Genomic DNA, 20,192 nt, shown 5'->3' with positions numbered 1-20,192 from the left:
CAAAACCAGCCAGGGACAGCCAGGGACAGCCAAAAACAGCCAGGGACAGACAAGGGGACAGCAGGGACAGCCAGGGACAGCCAGGGAAAGCCATAAACAGCCAGGGACAGCAGGGACAGCCACTCACTGCTCTACAGCCCTTGCTGCCCTCCCCACTCAGAGATGGCACTGCCACAGCCAAGGATGGCCAGCTGGAACTTGGCCTTGCTGTCACACCTGGGTGAGGAAGGGGCTGCAGAAGGACCTCGAGCAGAACTCCAGCCTCAGCCTCTCTGCTGTGGAATGTGCTTATCCACACACACACTGCCAGGAGACTCCACACTTGAGCCCCATGCTTGGTCCTTGTTGCCAGCCCCCCAGGAGAGCTGGCTGCTGTGAATTATTCACGGGGCTGTATCTGTTACCTGGGGAGGCAGATGGAGAGCACCTGCCCTCCTTTCGCCACGGCCAGCACAGCTCCATGGAGAGCTCTGGGTGCCCAGCACTGCCACAGGAGCAGCAGCCCAGCACAGGCAGCCCTCCCTGCAGGGCATCCCAAATAACTCACTTTCGCCTAAAATACGCTCTGGTTTTTCTACAATAGCTGTGCCTGCTCCCAAAGACTTCCACTAGATAAAAAAATATCTACCAAATCAACCATGACAGATACAAAGAAAAAAAAAATCAACCGCTAAATCTGCCCTGAAATTTCTAACATTTTATAACAGGCAACATGATATTTTGAAGTATGATCCATGGCTTTTGATGGCTTTATTTTAGATTAGTTTGTTTGATTTTAAATTACAGATAATCTTGTCACAAAAATTTCTTCTGAGCTGCAGAATTCTGGCAAGAAAGCTCTTATGTTAAATTTATTTTCTAAGTGTTTTCTTTAAAAGAACATAATCCAACATCTTAAGGATGAGCAAAACACAAAAATTAACTTTAATCTACCATGATTTCCCCTTCCCTCTACAGCATTTCCTCTCTATCCACTTAGAGGTTTAAGCTAATTGCCACTTTCCATTCAGCACTGACTTAAATTGAACAAAACTAGATGTTATAAACTGCAAGATACTGAAGAAAGTTATTCAAGATGTCTTCCTTTTTTGTACTACCTCCTGCAATTCTTGGAAAGACATCTTTTATCCAGTGCTTTCATTCAAATTTTACATACCACTTGTAAATGTGTTATACTATTTATAAGTGCTACTAAAAAAACCCAACCAACTATTCTCCACTGAAAGCCGCAGCAAAATTCCCAACAGATGAAAAGGTCAAGAATGTTTTTATTCAAGGCAAACACATTTGTAATAATTTAGGCTAGCACAGAAGTGCAGTTTGTCCTCATTAAAAGAGCAGTAACTCAAACACAAGCTACATGTTTTCATGCAGAAATTGCCTTGAATTTCAAGTCAATACAAACCTACCAGGTTTTCTTGTTAAACATTTAAGAATAGATACACGGTTGTTATACCAACAATGTCTACATAAACACTGCAATTTACCAAACCCAAGGGTTAAGTTACCTATTTTTCTATAACCATTTCCAGACACACTACAAGCCCGTTCTACGGCAATTCCAACCTCAAACATCCTTACCTTTTTCTGGACTTAAATTTTTATATACTTCAAGGTCTGCCATTAAATTTGTAACTCAGGCATTATTGGCGAGCGGAATGGAAATTCTCCCTTCGGGAAAGGCTCAGTTCCATCTTCATGCCTTCAGAGGCAGCGCGTTTGGAAAGCAATCCTCGGAACGCAGCCGAGCGCTGCTGCTCAGGAGGGGCGAGGAAACCTCGGTGATGCATCCCCAGCACAAATGCAGCGGCGGGAGCAGAAACTGCGCTCACGGCCGAGGGGCGCGGGCTGCGAGGGGCCGGCGGGGTCTGCTGCTGCTGCTGCAGCTGCGGGGCGGCGCTGCTGCTGCCCCGCACGGAGCGCCCCGGGCACCCCAAAGCTCCGGGCTGCGCTGGGCTCCGGGCACCCCAAAGCTCCGGGCACCCCAAAGCTCCGGGCTCCTCAGGGCCCCGAGTACCCCAAAGCTCCGGGCTGCGCTGGGCTCCAGGCACCCCAAAGCTCCGGGCTCCTCAGGGCCCCGGGCACCCCAAAGCTCCGGGCACCCCAAAGCTCCGGGCTCCGCTGGGCTCCGGGCACTCCAAAGCTCCAGGCTCCACTGGGCTCCGGGCTCCGCTGGCCTCTGGGCTCCGGGTACCCCAAAGCTCCGGGCACCCCAAAGCTCCGGGCTCTGGGTACCCCAAAGCTCCGGGTACCCCAAAGCTCCGGGCTCTGGGTACCCCAAAGCTCCGGGCACCCCAAAGCTTCGGGCTCTGGGTACCCCAAAGCTCCGGGCACCCCAAAGCTTCGGGCTCTGGGCACCCCAAAGCTTCGGGCTCCGGGTACCCCAAAGCTCCAGGCTCTGCAAGGCTCCGGGCTCCGCTGGGCTCCGGATTCCGAGCGTGGCCGGCCCGGGCACCGCAGGGACCCCGCGGGCAGCGGGCCGGCCGGGCGGGCAGGGATTACCGCTCACAGCCCGGCTCAGGAGCGGCGGAGTGACGCAGGCTGGATGCGGGAGGGCAAATCCAACCCCGCTCCAGAGTAACCCCCGGCATCCGCAGCCGGAGGGGAGAAGCCCCCAGCCCCGGGTGCCTTTGCCCTGGCTCTGTGCCCTCCTGCTGCCGCTGCCCCACTGTGCCTGGCTCCAGGAGCAGCCGCCCTGCAGGGTCGGGCCAGCACAAATGCACTCGGTCCGGGCTGGGCATCCCTGAGCGCTGCGAGCACCAAGGACCAGGAGAGCCCCGGCGGTGCTGAGCACCAACTCTGCCAGCAGCTACAGAAACCCCCCGTGTCCCTGGTGAAACCCTGGGCTGCTCTAAGGCATCCCGGTGCTCCTGAAATCAGGGGCTTTACAGGCAGTGTGGAACAATGGGCAGAAGCAGTCAGACCTGAATAAATTGCACTTCCTTACATGGGAGCCCAAGGGCTCGCAAGGCTGGAAAGCACAGCAAGAATGAAGTCAGCTCTGCATACAATGAATGCTTCACATCTTTCATTTACTGCATTTTCTAATTCTTTCCCTCTTCAGCTGGCTCTTCCACTGTGACATTTACATCAGCACACCAAAGGAATTCCCAGCTGTATTCCCAAACATTGTGACAGCAATAAAAGAGACAGAATTTGTCAAGCGCAGGCCAGGAAAAAGTTATGTGAGGCACAACGTGACAGAGAAGGAAAACAAAAGAAAAGCCACTCAAAAAATCCACCCCTCATAGTTACACATGCCTGCAGAACTTCAGTGGGATGGGAGACAAGCTCCAAGTGGAGCCGACCTGTTTTGCTTCCTGTGAAATGATTATTTCTTAGCTGTTGGTGACACAGAGCCCCTTCCCACAGCCCTGGCAGAGCTCAGCACTCCGTGGGGTACCCATGGACTGTGCCCAGCACCCTGGGATGTGAAACCAGACCCTGTGCAGATCTCCTGGCTGCTCAGCTGTGGCTCTGGTGGCACTGTCAGGCTGGGATGGCAGGAGGTGGCACAAGCCCCACTCTGAGGAGGGAGTGTCACCCTTGCCAGGCAGAGCAGGGGAAATGGGGCAGCCCCGGCGTTACCCCAGCGCTGGCTGAAATCAGCACCCTGCAGCCTCCAGACAGTTACCAATGCCTGTGCCTTGAAATTATGTGCTATAGCTGCGGTTCAACAACAAAAAATAAACTGTCACCGCTGTACAGTTTAATTATTGATATATCAGATTGCACTTGATAATGTGCTACATGCAAATTACTCACACTCCTACTGTTCTGTTAATTATAAGATGAGCTATACACAAGCACCTTCAACACCACAGCTGCTCTGTAAGAAACCTTACACAATCACCAACACATTCTTCATTATTTTATCTCCAAAATAAACTTCCTTTTAAAACCAGATGTGCTTAAATGCTGCATGTCTTTAGAATTTCAAGCATGTTATATAGGTTAGAAGAGCATTACAGCAAACAAATGAAGACATTATGTAATTCAGTTGACAGGTGCCAAATGGTATAAGGAGACCTGTAGGTTTATTCAACTTCAAAAAAAAAAAAAGAAAAAGTCAATCCCCATGACAACTCCTCAGTGTCAAGCCAGGTTTTGCATTCAATCCCAAGCCCTGTCATTTTGCTTGGCTTTTCCTTCACTCCAGGGCTCACAGGCTCCTGCTGGGAATGCTCTGCAGGGCCACAGCTCACACAGTCCCAGCAGTCTCAGGGGTGATGGTGACAAGCAAGCTTTCTGAACAAAAACCTCATTTCCCCTTACCTGTAGTTGATTGGTATCAATGATCACTGTCAGACAAGACCTTTTCAGGCATCACTGCTGTCCTGTGGGTATTGCAGAGTCCCGAGATCAGCTCTGCCAGGACACTAACAGCCTCACCTCCACGCCTGTTTTGCCCTCTCAGGTCTTCTGCCCACACCTCACAAGGCTCAGATTACAGGACAGAGACACAGCCCTGAAAGTTCTACTGCAGAAATTCTCATTTATTGGGAAGTGGATAATGATTTAACTAACAGTTGGAAATTACAGCATCAGAGGAAAGTTCATTTTCTAGCTCATTGGGTTTTCCTTTATCACTGTCAAAATAGCTGGAAACCAGCACAAAGCCTAATTCTGCTAAAGAGCAAGAAAAGCTGATTAGAGAACTAACACCTCTTACAGGGAATAATAATAAAATAAGGAGATAACAACATCTTCATAATCATCTTCCAAGTGTAATCTTAGATCTGAACTGTGAGACAATCTCCTTGTGAAAAGTCAGCCAGCAATGAATAAACCCTTGTATCAGCTGCACCGAAAACTTGTCATTTTTATCAGATTAAAGCTTTTATCAACTCCCTTATCGTTAATGAAAACATGGTTCTATGGAAAGCTGAGAAACACACAAAAATGAAAGGGGAAAAATGCTTGGCATTAGAACACAAGCGCCTGAAACATTGTCTGGAGGCAGATCCCACATGAGACTCTTCTTTCATTAACAGATGCAGAGACAGACACAGTTCTTGAGCAAAGCAGAGAGTTTCTTCAGGCACTTTAGGCCCTTTTTAAATCTAAGTGGACTTCAATACATTAATTCCTTAATGCTCTCCTTGCAAACACATTTCCATTTACATCTGTTCGTCTCAAGGAATGGATTGTGGACATTTCACATAAATCAGAACACAAATTCCTGCACTAACTCGTTCTGCTTTCCCAGCATCATCACAAAACCCCAGCTGAAGCGACTCTGAAGATAAAAGGCTGAATCCTGCAGACCACAGCTGGCATCTGTGCCCCCAGCCTGGCATGAGGCTCCAGCAGAGCTAATTACAGAGCACTGCCCATCAGCAAACATCAGGCCTGCAGGATTTGTGCAGCCTGGCAAAGCTCCAGGACTGCTCCCCCAAACCCCTTGTGCTCCAATAACCAAAACACACCATTTGAGTGCATAAAAAAGGACATCAGGAGGCACTTTCTGTTCTCATTGGGCGCAGAAGTCTAAGGCCACTGCAGCAATGAGAGGCTCCCCGTGGTTTCCTCGTCAGGATGTTGGGCAGCCAAAGTCACCAGCAAGAACCCAACATGACTTAAGGACCTGTGTCCCCTGTCAGGCTCAGAGCACTCACACCTTCCAGGCAATTCCCTTCCCAGGCTGGAGCAGCAGGGCAACACAACCTGCTCCATCCCTGCCAGCCTGCTTCCCTCCATCCACAGGGTCCACACCAACCACCAAAGCTTTGGGGTCAACTCCCACAGGTGGTCACAAGCATAAATTGATTCCAAAAATCTTATTAAAAAAACAAGACTATCAGATGCAATGATAAAAACTGCAATTATCTAGATGCAGTTTTGGCTGGGAGGCACTGGGAGCCACAGGAAGGGCTGCTCTGTACACTTTGGGGTTTTTTTCCCTTTATACTTCTAGCCCCAACCATCTAGCAGCAAAGTTAAATGGATGCTTGCTCTGACAGCACAGCCTTTCCTGCATTGTTACTGCCAGCAAACAAACAAAACATGATGCACATTTACAGCTTAAAACCCCTGTAAAAATAAAAGAAAAATCTCTTCTTCCAAGCCTAGAGGGATGCTGTACTTTGTATTTTGGAACTGCTTGCAAGAAGAAGGAAATGAAAGTGGGTTCATCAAATCCTCAAGGCTATTCCAAACATTCTAATTGCTTGTCTCCTCTGTTCTGCAGAAGCTGCTAAAACAGCTCACCCCCAGCCCCTGTCTCTGGTCTGTTATTCTCTGTGTGCACACACACTGCTGTGTCTCGCTGCTGCTGCTGCTGCTGAAGAAAACTGACATTTTTGCTTCTGGGCAGATAAGACTCCCCAGAGCACAAGGCACAGCAGCAACCTCCACTTCTGTAACCAAAAATTTCAGACATAAACAGATAAGAATTTTAATATCCTGCAAATGCAGCCATTAGCAGCTTTTCCTAATAAAATTATAAACTGATGAGAGAGCCTTAGGCAATGTGGATGCAAACACTTCATTACACACATGAATCTCAGTCATTATTTAAAGACAGCCCCGTGGAAAGCCCCACAGTTGTGTATCAATCCTTCTTGTCTAACAAGCTGCAAAGCACCACTACAACCCAGCCTGATCCATGTCCAGCAGCATCTCCTGAATGGAATGGGAACACTGCTGTCTGACCCTGAAGTTCACTGCACACAGGGGTTGAACTGAGACCACAGATAGACAGTTTTCCAGCCTTATTTCCCAAACATTGCCTGCTAATCACATTTACAACTTCAGAGCAAGAGCACAAATACAATGCTGTGACAATTTTTCCAAAACCTGTCAATCTCCCACTCGAAATACCTTAGTTTTTCCTGGGCTTGTTCCATATACTTGTGGACTACTTTCATTTTGCTCTTGTGCCAGCTTCCCCCCATCAGCTCAAATAAGCCTTTTCCTCTCTGAGCTTTCCCTTTGCAATGCACTCAGAGCCAGCAGTCACATCCCCTCTCAATCTTTGCTTTCCCAAACTAAACAAACCTGACTCATCTCATCTCATCTCCACTCTGTACCCTTCTCTCTGCTCCTGAGCTCAAACTCTGCTGCCCAGAACTGCATTTGGCTGGGCCTTGTGGCACCAACACCTTCATCTCACTCCTGAACACCCAAAATTTCACCTTCCTTTGCCTGATCACAGAACCTTGGGTTGGAAGGGACCTGAAAACTGCCCTTGTTCCAGCCCCTGCATGGGCAGGAGCACCTTCCACTATCCCAGGGTGCTCCAAGCCCCCTCCAAGCTCGGACACGTCCAAGGATGTGACATCCCACACTAATGCAGCCCACAGGGCACTGCACTGCAGCAGGGCTGCAGGCTCAGCTGGGTGCTTCTGCTGCAAGCTGAGCCTCTTTTCCTTTTTGTGTTTTTGGGGAGGTCTGATTTGGTTTGGGGCTTCGTTAGGGGTCTTTTGGATTTTTGGTTGTTTACACAAAACAATTAAACCACTCCAAATAGACGCAGAGCTCCAGCGTTTTTATTAATGCAATCCATGGGTTCTTGCATTTGAGCTCCTTAGCAGGAGGTGAACAAATGGAATCCCATCTGCTCAGGTGCTTAAACTAATGCAGGTGCCACAAGGGTGTGAAGACAACACCAGAGATGAGCACAGCTGGGCAGCAAAATTCCTCTCGTGCACCTCTGCAGACACTTCCAGTCCCTCCAAAGGTACTCCTATGCTTTTTAAGAACATAGGAGTACCTAGAAGTGGCCCTGTGGGATATTTCTGACCTGGCCTGCACCCAAGGTGCAGCAGCTGCTCCAGCTCACAGGTTCAATTCCAATCACTGCAGACAGCCCTGGTGCCACTGAACTGCCCAGTGCTCCCAGTGAGGCTGCACTGGGTTCATGTGAGCAGCCTGAATGATCAGCACAGCCCTGCAGGAGCCCAGGGAGCCTCTCTGGAGCACCAGAGCACCATGCCAGCCCTGGGACAAGCTCCCATCCTTGCACCATGCTGTGGGACTGTCACCTCTGACTCTGCCTGCGGGGAATTCAGCCCCTCCAAACACCCAGAGGGAAAGGAACTGCTTCTGCAGTGTCTTCCTTAGGTTAAAGGAGACAAATGGGAGGCCCTGATGGATTCTGTCAGGGGAAATAGTTAATCTCGTCTGGTCATCAATCAAAGACAGATAAATTAGGCCATGAAATCTTTCTGGTCTAGGATTCCTGCTAATTATGCCCTGGGCTGCAGATGATTATCACTGTGCAGGCTCATCCCTCAATAGCTGCTCGTGGATTACTGGGCTCTGTGCTGATGGATGCTTACCCAGCCTTTGCACCATTAGCAGAGTAAAGAGGTCCTTCTCTGTGCTGAAACACCACCTCAGGTCTCAGAGCACGGACAGACTCCTCCCTCACTTTTCTGGAATGGCAGGGCTGCAGACACACACCCCTGTGGCTGTTCCAGGCACACACTGGTGCAGCAGAGCAGGGAGCTGCCCGGGGAGAACGGGATTAACAGGGAACAAAAACACTGCCACAGTGCTCGGGCACCTAGGTGAGCACATCCCTTCCACAGGGTCAGAGGGACTCTGAAGGAACGTGGTCCCACCAAAACCAGTGGGACCTCACGAGTGGCCTGATCAATCCCAGGAAGAAATTCATTTCATTGGAGAAGCAGAATGGTTCTGCCTGGAGATGACAGCACTCTCCCTCTAACGCAAGTCCCAAGTGCAGCACACACATGAATTAATGTGACAACACCACTGTCAGACTTACTTACAAAAAGTTATTAACATTCTTCTGGTGTCCCAAATAGAATTAGAAGTGCTCATGGGCAAGGAAAAGAACCGTACAGGGAAAAACGGGGCTCTCTCTGAACTGGCTTTCATTAGGAAGATTCACAGACTGACAAATGATTAATTCTCCCATTAAGCCATTAACTTCATCGATGGTGACATAACCACAGCGACAAAAATGCAGATAGTTTGTTTTACAGTGGGCTGCAAACCTCTCCAGTCCTGACAAACACACTGAAAATAGAGCTGTATGTTCTCTAGGGAAAAAAATCACCTTTGCTTTGAATGAGATGAGTATTTCTATCTTTAATTCATAGCCATTCCGTGCTGCTGTTACTAACAGTGCCATAAATCTGCTCTAAAGTGATGGGTTTTAATTACTGACCTCAAAGGGAATAAAGAATACAGGTCAGACCCAGCCACGGGGATATCGGTGGGACCCGGTGCAATGGGTCGGATCCAGCCCCGGTAGCTCCGGGGGTTGGGAGGAGGTCTGGGGGACACGGAGCACGGTCTGACGCTGGCAGGTCCAGCCCCGGCAGCCCCGAGGGGGGATCGGTGGGACCCAGTCCGGGCCACACCGGAGGAGATCGGCGGCACCGGGGGGATCGGTCAGACCCAGCCCGGCAGCCCCGGGGGATCGGCCGGACACGGGACCGGGGGAAATCGGTCGGATCGGGGGGAATTGGTCGGACCCAGCATCGGGGGACATTGGTTGGATTGGGGTCATCGGTCGGACCCGGTACTGGGGGAATCGGTCAGAGCTGGTACCAGGGGGATCGGTCGGAGCCGGTACCGGGGGGATCGGTCAGACCTGGTACCGGGGGATCGGTCAGAGCCAGTACTGGGGGGATCGGTCAGAGCCGGTACCGGGGGATCGGTCAGAGCCGGTACCGGGGGATCGGTCAGAGCCGGTACCGGGGGATCAGTCAGAGCCAGTACCAGGGGATCGGTCCGACCTGGTACCGGGGGATTGGTTGGAGCCGGTAGCGGGGGATCGGTCGGAGCCGGTACCGGGGGGATCAGTCGGAGCCGGTACCGGGGGGATCGGTCAGAGCCGGTACCGGGGGATCGGTCGGATTGGGGGGGATCGGTCGGAGCTGGTACCGGGGGATCGGTCAGACCTGGTACCGGGGGATCGGTCGGAGCTGGTACCGGGGGATCGGTCAGACCCGGTACCGGGGGATCGGTCGGAGCTGGTACCGGGGGATCGGTCAGACCCGGTACCGGGGGATCGGTCGGAGCTGGTACCGGGGGATCGGTCGGATTGGGGGGGATCGGTCAGACCCGGTACCGGGGGATCGGTCGGATTGGGGGGGATCGGTCGGAGCCAGTAGCGGGGGATCGGTCAGACCCGGTACCGGGGGATCGGTCGGAGCCGGTACCGGGCCGGCGGTCCCGCAGCGCCCCCGCGCGGCGCCGCCGCGTCCCGCCGTTGCCGCCGCCGCTCCCGGGGTCCCGCACGCCCCGGGCGCGCCCCGAGCCCCGCACGGAGCGGGCACGGCCGGGCTCGGCCCCGCACGGGGCGGGCACGGCCGGGTTCGGCCCCGCACGGAGCGGGCACGGCCGGGCTCGGCCCCGCACGGAGCGGGCACGGCCCGGCCCCGCAGCTCCGCGGGCTCCGCGGGCCGGCAGCGGCGTCCCCGCAAACACGCGCGTGGATACCGAGCGGCCGGGGCAGCGCCGAAACGCGAATAGCCGTGACTCACCGTGGAACGCGCCGTTGTCCGCCAGGAAGTGCCGGCAGTACTGCAGGCAGCTCTTCTTGTCCAGACTCCAGTAACTCATCCTGGGCCAGCTTCCCGCTCACCATCAAACCTCGGAGCCTGCAAGGGAAACAGGACTTGGCTTACAAAACATGCCCCAACTACTGCAAGCACTGGGGTTATTTGAGCCCTTTACGCAAAACGTTCCGTCAGCTTCACACAAAGAGAACAGCAAACGCAGTTCTTCGCTCTCCAAAGATGACAACAAATGCAGTTTTTTGCTCTCCAAAGATGACAACAAACACAGTTCTTCGCTCTCCAAAGATGACAACAAATGCAGTTTTTTGCTCTCCAAAGATGACAACAAACGCAGTTCTTCGCTCTCCAAAGATGACAACAAACGCAGTTCTTCGCTCTCCAAACGTGCCCATCCCCACGGACGTCCAGGCAAAGAGCACGGACACACCACCAGGATGGAGCCAGAGCTGAGCTGCACTGGTGCCACCAGCCAGCAGCTCCCAGGGTGCTGCAGGGAGCAACGGGCACCTTGTCACCCCTGTCACCATCACCCCCCCAGCCACTGCAGGCCACTGTGGGCCTGGAGACACAATCAATCTAATCCATTCAGTGCTGCTGTCCCATATTTAACAGGCTACAGACACATCTGACAACACCACAGAACTATAAATACTCCCCAAGCGAAGGGTATAGTAATTAAAAAGGTGACTCAAAGGTAGCCACCCCCTGATTTTGAGACCAGAGCAGTTGTGAGGACACAGGGCCCCTGTGCCCTTGCCCTTGGCAGGCATTGCCCTGTGGCACTCGGGGTGAAATTGCCCATGGACAGTTTGAGCCTGAGGAGCAGTTACATCAACCACCCAAAATTAACGCTGACGGTTACAGGCTGACACACAAGCATTTCATACTTCTTTGAAGCTGTGGAATTCTTAATCTCCTGTCCTGACACCAAATCCTCTCACTGGAGCCTCCTTCTCCCTTTGCTATTTTATGAAGTTCAGGTTCTGGTTTCAGCAATCCAGACACCCCTTCCTGTTACAAGCCCACTTTGGTCTCCCGTTTTATCTCCCTCCCACCTTCACTCTGGTCAACCCAGCTGCTTGCTCACCCACACTTGGCACAAACAACTCCAACCATCTTTATCCAAGCAATTCTAGCAGGATGTAAGGACACTGCCGCCCAAATCTCCTCATGAAACTACTGCCAGGGGCATTAGTAGCAAACCCACCCCCAAATGGAGCACCACAGCACATGAAGGGCTTGGCCTGCAGCTCTGCTGGGGGACACAGATCCATTTCATTCAAAACAGAAAATGACAACAAATAATCTGAAATCCCAGCCAAGGGGACTCCTCTGATCCTGATCGACCAATTCAGCTACAACCAATTCCTGGGCTGCAGCCAGCTGATGAGGGAATAGAAGGACCTGGAGAACTTTTCCCTTTTCCCGTGCAGCCTCAGTGTCAGTGTTGGTGCTGACCTGCAGGGGTTGGAGACCCACGGGGCAGTTCTGGTGCTGCTCTGCCCCAGAGGCTGCACAGGGGGGTCTGCCCCGCTCCGAGGGGAGCAGGCTGCTTCTGCATGTTCTGCATGCTCTGCATGCTCTGCATGCTCTGCTGCAGGTGGGAGCCAAGATGCTCTTTGAGGTTTGCTCCCCCTGAAAAATCACCCAGGCTCCACTGGGGGCTGTGTCTGGGGTATGGACCCTGTATTGTTTACACTAAAGGCACATTTTGCCAAACTTTGGAGCCCGAGCAGCAATACCCACTGCCAGGCTTCATCTTCTACATTTCCTGCACTTTCGCCCTCTCCACCCACGAGCACCAAGGCCCCCCTGCCTTCAGGAGTAAGGCACAAGCTGATAGTTACTTTTAAAGCACGGGAATAGCACCACAGTCCAGCCTGCTGCCAGGCTTTCTGCTTTAGGCTGCAGAAGTCCAAGAGGCATTGTGTTTTAATCGAGGAAACCCTATCAAATATTCACCGCTAAGCATTTGCACACAATAAAAGCAGATTTTATCTCCCGCCCAGCTCCCACACAGAGCCCGGATCACAGGGGAGATTTACAGGGAAATGTGGCTGTCAGTAGAGCCCTGCAGTGCCTCCAAGAGCCCCTGAGCCCCCTCCCCTCCCTCTCTGGCACAATCCTCCTTTGTTCTTGCACAAAGGGTTCTCCCTCGCCGCGGTGGCCCCTCGGACAAAGGTTCTCCCGGGCACATCGGCGAGGAAGGCAGACTCCCCAAGGGGCTGCATCAGCTGACACGAACATCCCACAGGAAAACCTTCCCGGGAAACATCAGCAGCTTCTTGGATAGTCCTCAAAGTTATTTGCTTTACAGGGCTCCAGGAGAGACCTGCCAAGAGCGTGCCTTACCCTACAGCATAAAAAAAAAACCAAAAAAAATCCAAAAAGCAAACAAAATCCCAAACAACCCCACACTTGGGCCAAATACCATCGTTTCAAAGGAACACACACTTAGCAACATAACTGTACCCAAATTTTCATCATATACCACTGTCTATACCACTGATTAAAATGCAGGCTATACCTGTATCAGTTATTTTATACATGTAGAATAAACTATTAGAGTAAAAAGTGTCCATAAGTATGTAGTTACATAATAACAAAACTATTTTGGCAAAAAGTTACCAAAATCCTGACCAGATATAAAGCAGAGTTCAAGACCAGCTTGATAAAGCAGCCAATACAGAGAGAGTTGAAAACACTCCTCACTTTTCCACTCTGCAGATTTCTCAGCTTGGGGTATCACTTTCACAATAAGCAAAATCCTGCAGGTTCAGCCTTGAGCCTGCCACATTGATTCCAAAAGATAAAACAATTGGTGCTTCACTACCTGAGAGCAGAGATGCCAGTGCAGCATGTCAGGATCCATCTACTTTGTATCTGGATAAAGTGAATTAATCTGGAAGCTGAGCAAGGTGTTCAATTCGTGCTGTGCAGAAGCACAGCACCTTGAGAGAACTGCATCTGCTGTTTTAGCTGATTCATTTCCATCAAACCTGTCAGCTGCCTTATTTTTGTGCTTTGAGCACTGCATTCTGTGAGAAGCACTTTTCCAAAGAGCTTTGATTAATTGTACAGAGCTGTACTTTACAAGAGTTATTCATGGAAGGGAACTGACACTGCTCAACTTATTAATGGAAGTAAACTGGTATTGCTTGTTATTAATAGAAGTAAGTTGATATTGCTCAGAGTTTGATGCAAGGAATAAGTTAGCTTACATATTCACGTATGCAGACACAGACAGATGAGATGAACAAATATGATCTTCTTTGTTATCAGAAGGTGGGTAAACTCCTCGCAAGCAATGTTTCATTCTATACATGCTTTATGAAGTTATTTGTTTCTAAAAGCTGTGGAAATGAATGTGTAAGGTATTCTGACTGCAGCAGAGGATGCATATGCCCTGCCCAGCTTGGGAGACACTTCTCATGGCAAGAGGCTCAGCAGCAAGAACATCTGAGCCCCCACGTCTCACCGTGTCCTGCAGTTCCCCTCTCACACAGAACAAGCCCTGCACTGTGCAGGGAAGCAGGGAATTCCCTCATTCCAGGGAATCACCACACTGCTGGCAGCAGCAGCTGCAGGCTGAGCCACACTCAGAGAAACCTTCTCAGCTCGGGCTGTGGAAAGGCTCGGCACAGACCTGCTTGGAGAGCAGCAGCACAACCCAGACCTGCATCTGCACTGCTTAACCTGGACACTGAGCAGGTGCCCAGCGTGAAGAGGGAATAACACATGGCCAGGGAGGGCTTTGAGCCAGTGACAGCTCTCAGAGCAGCCATGGAGCGAGTCCAGGGGCTGAGACTGCTGATCTGCCCTTCTCACCTGCCCTCTGCCCTGCTGCTGCCCGGGGCACTGGCACAGGTGACAGCAGTGACCCCATCAGACACCAGGGATCACTCCTGGAGGGCAGACCTGCAGGGCACCAACACTTCCCTCTGACAAAACCACAGCTCCAGGGCCAGGGATCACTCCTGGAGGGCAGACCTGCAGGGCACCAACACTTCCCTTGGACAAAACCACAGCTCCAGGGCCAGGGATCACTCCTGGAGGGCAGACCTGCAGGGCACTGCCACTTTCCTCTGACAAAACCACAGCTCCAGGGCCAGGGATCACTCCTGGAGGGCAGACCTGCAGGGCACTGACACGTCCCCCAGGCAAAATGACATCTCCAGGGCCAGGGATCACTCCTGATGGAATGATGGGAAGGTCCTGCAGGGCACTAACACTTCTCTCTGACAAAACCACAGCTCCAGGACCAGGGATCACTCCTAAAGGCAGGGCAGGTCCTGCAGGACACTGCCACTTCCCCCAGGCAAAACCACAGTTCCACTTTCAGAGTTCAGATTTACCCAATGAACACACGTGGGAAGTATGACTTCTTATAAAAAACTGATTCCTTTCCTTAGCCACAAAAGGTGTATGAAGTTCATGTTCCTGGTAATTAAAGGAAAGTCCTGAAAACACTGAATATTGAGCAGGCTACTGATTTTGGAAGCTTGTGCCCATTCATGACAAATTTTAGCATGAAAAATAGTTCAGGGATACTAGGCTCTCCAATTGACATAAAGGAAAAGTATAACAAAATAATAATATTAATTTTAAAAAAGGTAAGAAACGAGAAGAGCAATCCAGAGTCACAGAAAGGTGACCCCAAGTGTGTGGTGGAAATAATGCTGTGATGGAAATGATGCTGTATTGTCCCAGCTATGGCCCTCTGATGAGCTTTAGAGATCTCAGTATGGGAGGGAGGCCAGACCATCTGGCTGGCACTAAGCAGGAATGGAGTCCAGAGAGAAAGGCTGGGCTTTAGTGTGGCAGCTGGGATTTTGTGGTGGGGGCATGCAGCATCTCTGATGGCACCATCTCGTGTGGGCAGCTAGCTCCCAGTCACTGCAAACAGAAAATAAACACCAAAGGACAAATACTACTTTGAACTTCCCCTGGAGAATCCTGAAGTGGTGCTGAAAACCTGAGCAATTCAGCTTCACAACAAACCTTCAGTGTTATCAGAAGGGAGTTAGCAAAGTGCTTTATCTTCAGATTGAGAATAAGCAAGAGATTCACTTGCTCTCCTCAGGAGCAGAGCAAGGGCTGCCACAGGGGATCACTGGGATTTCTCTACAGTTTCTTACTCAATAAAGACATGTTCCCCATCCAGCTCTGCATCATTCCCAAGGTGCCATCAGCACTCACAGCTTGGCAAGCACCCTGCAGAGCACAGACACCTCTCCAGGACTTCTCCCCAGAGCTCAGCCCTTTGTCACTCTGGTATTAGAAATTACAGGACTGACCAGAGGGAGAGAGGTCATTGCACTTCTGTTCACACCACAACACACAACCAGGAAACTTCATCCCTCACCAGCTTCCTTTCCCTGGACCATATTAAATTACCTGCAGGTTCTCTCTTAGTTAATCAGTAGCCATCAACAGGAACTCCCCATGTTTTTACTTTCTAACCAGTGACAACTCTGGCAGAACAACTCTCAAGCTTTCAGAGACCGATTCTGCATGGGCTGGATTTTTTGAAACAGTATCCACAAACCAAAGAAGTTCTTGGATGAGAAGCTAAGCCATAGTTAGACCTAAAAAACACAAATCTGAAGAGATTATAAAACACTAATATGACAATATTCCAAGGGGCATTCACCCATCTGCAGTCTTGGGCTTCTTATTCCACTAAGCCACTAACAGTCACCCAAATATTGCTAAGCATTTAAGCTGGTCTAAATTCATGCAGATTTAGATTTAATTGTCACACAAGCTAGGCTGTAAGGGTTCCACACATCATCTGTGCAAATCTCCACTTTAATCAGCATCAAATATCAACATTCACTCAAAATATCTTGCATTGCTAAAGTTACACATATGGGAGCCAGGCAGAATAGGCAATGCACACAAGATGGAAGTTCCACACTGCTGACACAAAAGGACATTTTTTTCCAACAAATTGATGTAATTTTCATACTTAACAAAACAAACTTTTACCTATCTATGGTATTAATTATGTCATTAATGTATGGCTACTTTCAAGAGTTAAAGCATCTTGTATAAAACAAAAGGCTTAAAAAATACCCTCAGAGTTACATTGCCTTTTGAACAGCAAATATTTAACCATAAATATTACCAGCATGGAAAAAACATCAACAATGCTTGGCAATAGAAAACAAAACTGTCCAGTATGAGATCCTTTTCTTATTTCTATAGGAACTGGTCTGGAGGAATAAAAGCAGAGATTTTTGCTTGATTTATTTTTCTGACAGATGAGTTCCCTAATCAAATGTGCCAAGAGCCCAGAACAGCTGTGCTGGCACCACACTGGCAGCAAAGGTGTCTGGAGGGGCAAGCCAGAACAGAGCAAGGAAACACATCCTGTGGATTTCCCTGGGAGCTCCTGCAAGCTCAGAATTCAGGGATGTCAAAGGGGAAAAGTCACAAAGAGTTTGGGATGCAGAGACTGCACTTGCATGCTCTTCGACAAATGAGACTTCCTGTAAATGCAGATTTTTAGAAATTTTTACTGCGTTTAATCTGGTGTTTTGGCTATTCCCCCAGCAGAGCACTCAATGCATCCTGCACCTCTCACCAGATGAAGACAGAGGCTCAGCCCAGCCCTGGCTGCTAGATCCAGTTTGGGTCCTGCTGGAGGACAGATTCCCAGGATTTTCTCTCCAGGAGCACGAGGAGCAGGCTGGGCCCCCTGGCACCCTCCCCGCCCAGGCAGGCAGGACACGGGGCTGAGCTCCCTGTGCAAGGCACACCTGTACCTGTGCCAGCCCACAGCACCCCCTGCTCCTCCCAGGCTGCTCATTCCCATGCAGGTTTTGTTCCTTCTGGAACCATGAAAAGCATGTGTCAGCACAACTTGCTGCTGAGGAAGGCATTAGAAAGGATTTGAACCGACTCCCCATGGCAACGGACCCTGAAAGGGAATTAGCATGTGCTCCCCATTCCTCAAGAAGCCTAAATGGAATTTGTTTTTCTCCTCTTTAAGGAATTATTTGCAGGAGGGCAGCGTGCTGCTGCCTCTAAGGTTCAGCAGGCGTAGCTTCAGCTGGCACCTGCCTTCACCCTCTGTTCAGGGTAACACTCATCCCACCAGACATGGGATGGGTAAATATGAATGAGAATCCATCCAAGTTTTCCTTACACAGACCTGCAGCGCCCTGCACACCTTTCTGCTGCCTCTGCCACCTCTCTGTACACCCATTCACCAATGCAAATCAGGTTTGGGCTCACTGCACAGGCAATTTCAAACTGCAAATGAATGCAGAAGTCTGTCTGTAAATGAAAATCTAAAATATACAGAGACAACTCCCAATGTGATAAACTGTGGGGACGAAAATAGGACACCTGAAAAAGACTTGTGCAGATGGAGCCATGTCTGAGGCATGGACATGGAAAACCTGCACCTTGTGTACCTGGCCACTTACCAGTGTGTGTCTGATCCCACAAGGAGTGGGCATTTCACTCCATGAGATCCTCTGTGCTGAACATCAATTAACACAGTTGCTAAAATTTTTCCTTTTTTTTTTTTTTTTTTTTTCTTTTCACCTGTGGGTGGAACAACCACCAAGCAAAGAAGAAGCTTGTGAGGCTCAGCACTGCCTGGTGTGCCCCTGCCATCCCAGCCAACACATCCCAGCCCCACGCTGGGTCCCACTCGGTGTGCAAAGGAACAGGAATTCCGTGTCAGTTCCAATAAATCACATCTGTAACAGAGCACACACCACAGCCTGCCTCCACTTGAAGTTTCCTGCAAGCAACCTCGAGTTACTTCAGCCTGAAGAGACCCACATGGGCACCTCATGCCAAGACCTGTAGCACACACGCCGAACGCCCTTGGAGAGGTTTTGCATCCTTCAGTGGTTCACTGAGCCTCCCCCAGGGCACGTGGCATCCTCAGCACCCCGTGCCCGCTTCTTCCAGCCCTGCAGCAGGCGTCTGCTCCAAACTCTGCCCTCCTCTCCCTGCCCCTCACTGCCCCTGGGACCTTTGTGAGCGCCCATCTGCAGTGTCAGACACTTCCTTGGCTGTGGATCCCCCAGCCTGCTGTGCCATCCCTCAGCTCCGAGCTCCACGTCGCTCTCAGCCACCCAGGCACACCTGGACCATCCTTCTGCAGTGCCAGAGGGGCAGCAAGAGGCTCCAAAGCCAGGAGAGGGGAGGGCAAGCTCAGACCTCTGGAGTAACAGTGCCTGCCGTGACCGTGGAGACTGGAGCAAGAAAGCCACCTTTGTTACAGAAAACAGTTCCAGTTTCCTAAAATAAACAAGAAAGGAGGAAAACAAACCAAAAGGAGTGCACAAGAACACCCAGCTCCCTGCTGGCCGTTGGACCAGCCTGGCAGCAGCTGAGCCCCGCGGGGCTCCACCAGAAGCACCTTCTGCTCGTGGGCTGCGAATCAAAGGCTCGTTTGTGCCTGGCACAGCCAGGCCAGGGCTCAAAGCAGTGAATCCTCTGCCAGGGAGGCTCTGGCTGCTGGCCAGTGCCTCCAACGCTCCGGTGCAAGAGCCACCGCTGCTCCGGCTGCTGTGCCACCAGGAAAAGGCTTTCCATCTAAGTGCTCCTCCAGCAACACAGCCCAGCGCTTGGAAACACCATCAGGAGTTCCTCCAGGAGCTCCAGGGCAATGAGGTGTGACAGCCTCACCTCCTCTGAAGGCACGGGCAGAAAATGCTCTCCTACAGCAGGTGTCCAGCAAACTGGAAACAGATATTGCTGTCTGAATTTGGAGAGTTTGCGTTCGTTTTTTGGGTTTTTTTTTTTACATTCAGGCTGTTTAAACTTACTAAAAAGCCCAGAGCAAACAAACAAAAGAAATCTCCAAACCATCACACTACCACATGTGACTGTGCCCTGGCTGTGCCATCAACGTTATCAATTTTAATTGAATCGGCTCTTGGGTGACACCTTAGAAAAAACTCAGCTTATTCAGATTTCATTAAAGGAAAACGTTCCGTTTATATTTTGTAGAGACAACAGAAACAAACTGCTTAAAGCCTTTTCCAGAAATAAGGGGAAGCCAATTCTTGAACAGACAACTAATTTTCATTCTACATTTTGATGCTCACGAAACTGTTTTACTGCCACGGGTATTTCTTGACAGTGTTTTAAATTACAGATCAGCTCATGCAAAACTGGGAGCTGTTAATAGGTGATACCCTCTCCTTTGCTTTTATGGAGTGAAAATTTTATTCTCCTTCTCAAATACCGGTGATTTTGATCAAAGTCATGACGGGACACCCGCCTCAACGGCTGAAAGGACAGCAGCATTAAATCAATTCCCTAGGCAACCTCCCAAGCCGAGCCCCTATTGTTAAAATAATGAGTTGTGCACCACTTGATCCCAACCCACCAGCTGATCCCCATTTTTATAGACAATAGGTAGCACAGAACCAGAAAGCACCCGTGAATGGATCATTTCTCACAAACCGCATCTTCAGTGATAAAACTTAGCATTTCTTTCTGTAACAGCCTACGGGCATTTTTAAATGTAGGAAAAGAGCATCCTTCAGAGTTCAAAACAGACTTTATAAAAAGTAGCACTCTCAGACTTATTCCAGGGAGCTGATGCTTCAAGAACCAGAAAGACTTTTTAACAGTGTGCATGCACTCTGCTGCCTCTCACCTCCCAAAAAGCCTCGTTTTTCTTTCCATATCCCACATTATCTTTAACTCAGGTGTCGA

The 20,192-nt window shown here is 50.4% G+C and overlaps 1 protein-coding gene across 8 annotated transcripts in view; it reads right to left on the bottom strand.

Annotated features, from left to right (window-relative positions):
- The window catches only part of PLCH1 (phospholipase C eta 1), a 57,770-nt gene that overhangs the window by 36,464 nt on the left and 1,114 nt on the right, over positions 1 to 20,192 (bottom strand). For 4 of the 8 annotated variants that reach the window (XM_085588074.1, XM_085588079.1, XM_085588077.1 and 1 more), the window contains exon 2: positions 10,464 to 10,580. In XM_085588074.1, coding sequence (XP_085444200.1) covers positions 10,464 to 10,542 — 79 coding nt within the window. In that variant the 5' untranslated portion in view covers positions 10,543 to 10,580. Of the gene's footprint in view, positions 1 to 1,581; positions 1,906 to 10,463; positions 13,309 to 13,332; positions 14,327 to 20,192 lie in introns of those variants that run through there. The other 4 variants (XM_085588075.1, XM_085588081.1, XM_085588076.1 and 1 more) reach the window with 3 other exon arrangements.

This window comes from Lonchura striata, chromosome 9 (genome assembly GCF_050655825.1).
Source record: "Lonchura striata isolate lonStrDom1 chromosome 9, ASM5065582v1, whole genome shotgun sequence".
Classification (NCBI taxonomy): Eukaryota; Metazoa; Chordata; class Aves; order Passeriformes; family Estrildidae; genus Lonchura; species Lonchura striata.
This window is presented reverse-complemented; position numbering and strand designations above follow the sequence as displayed.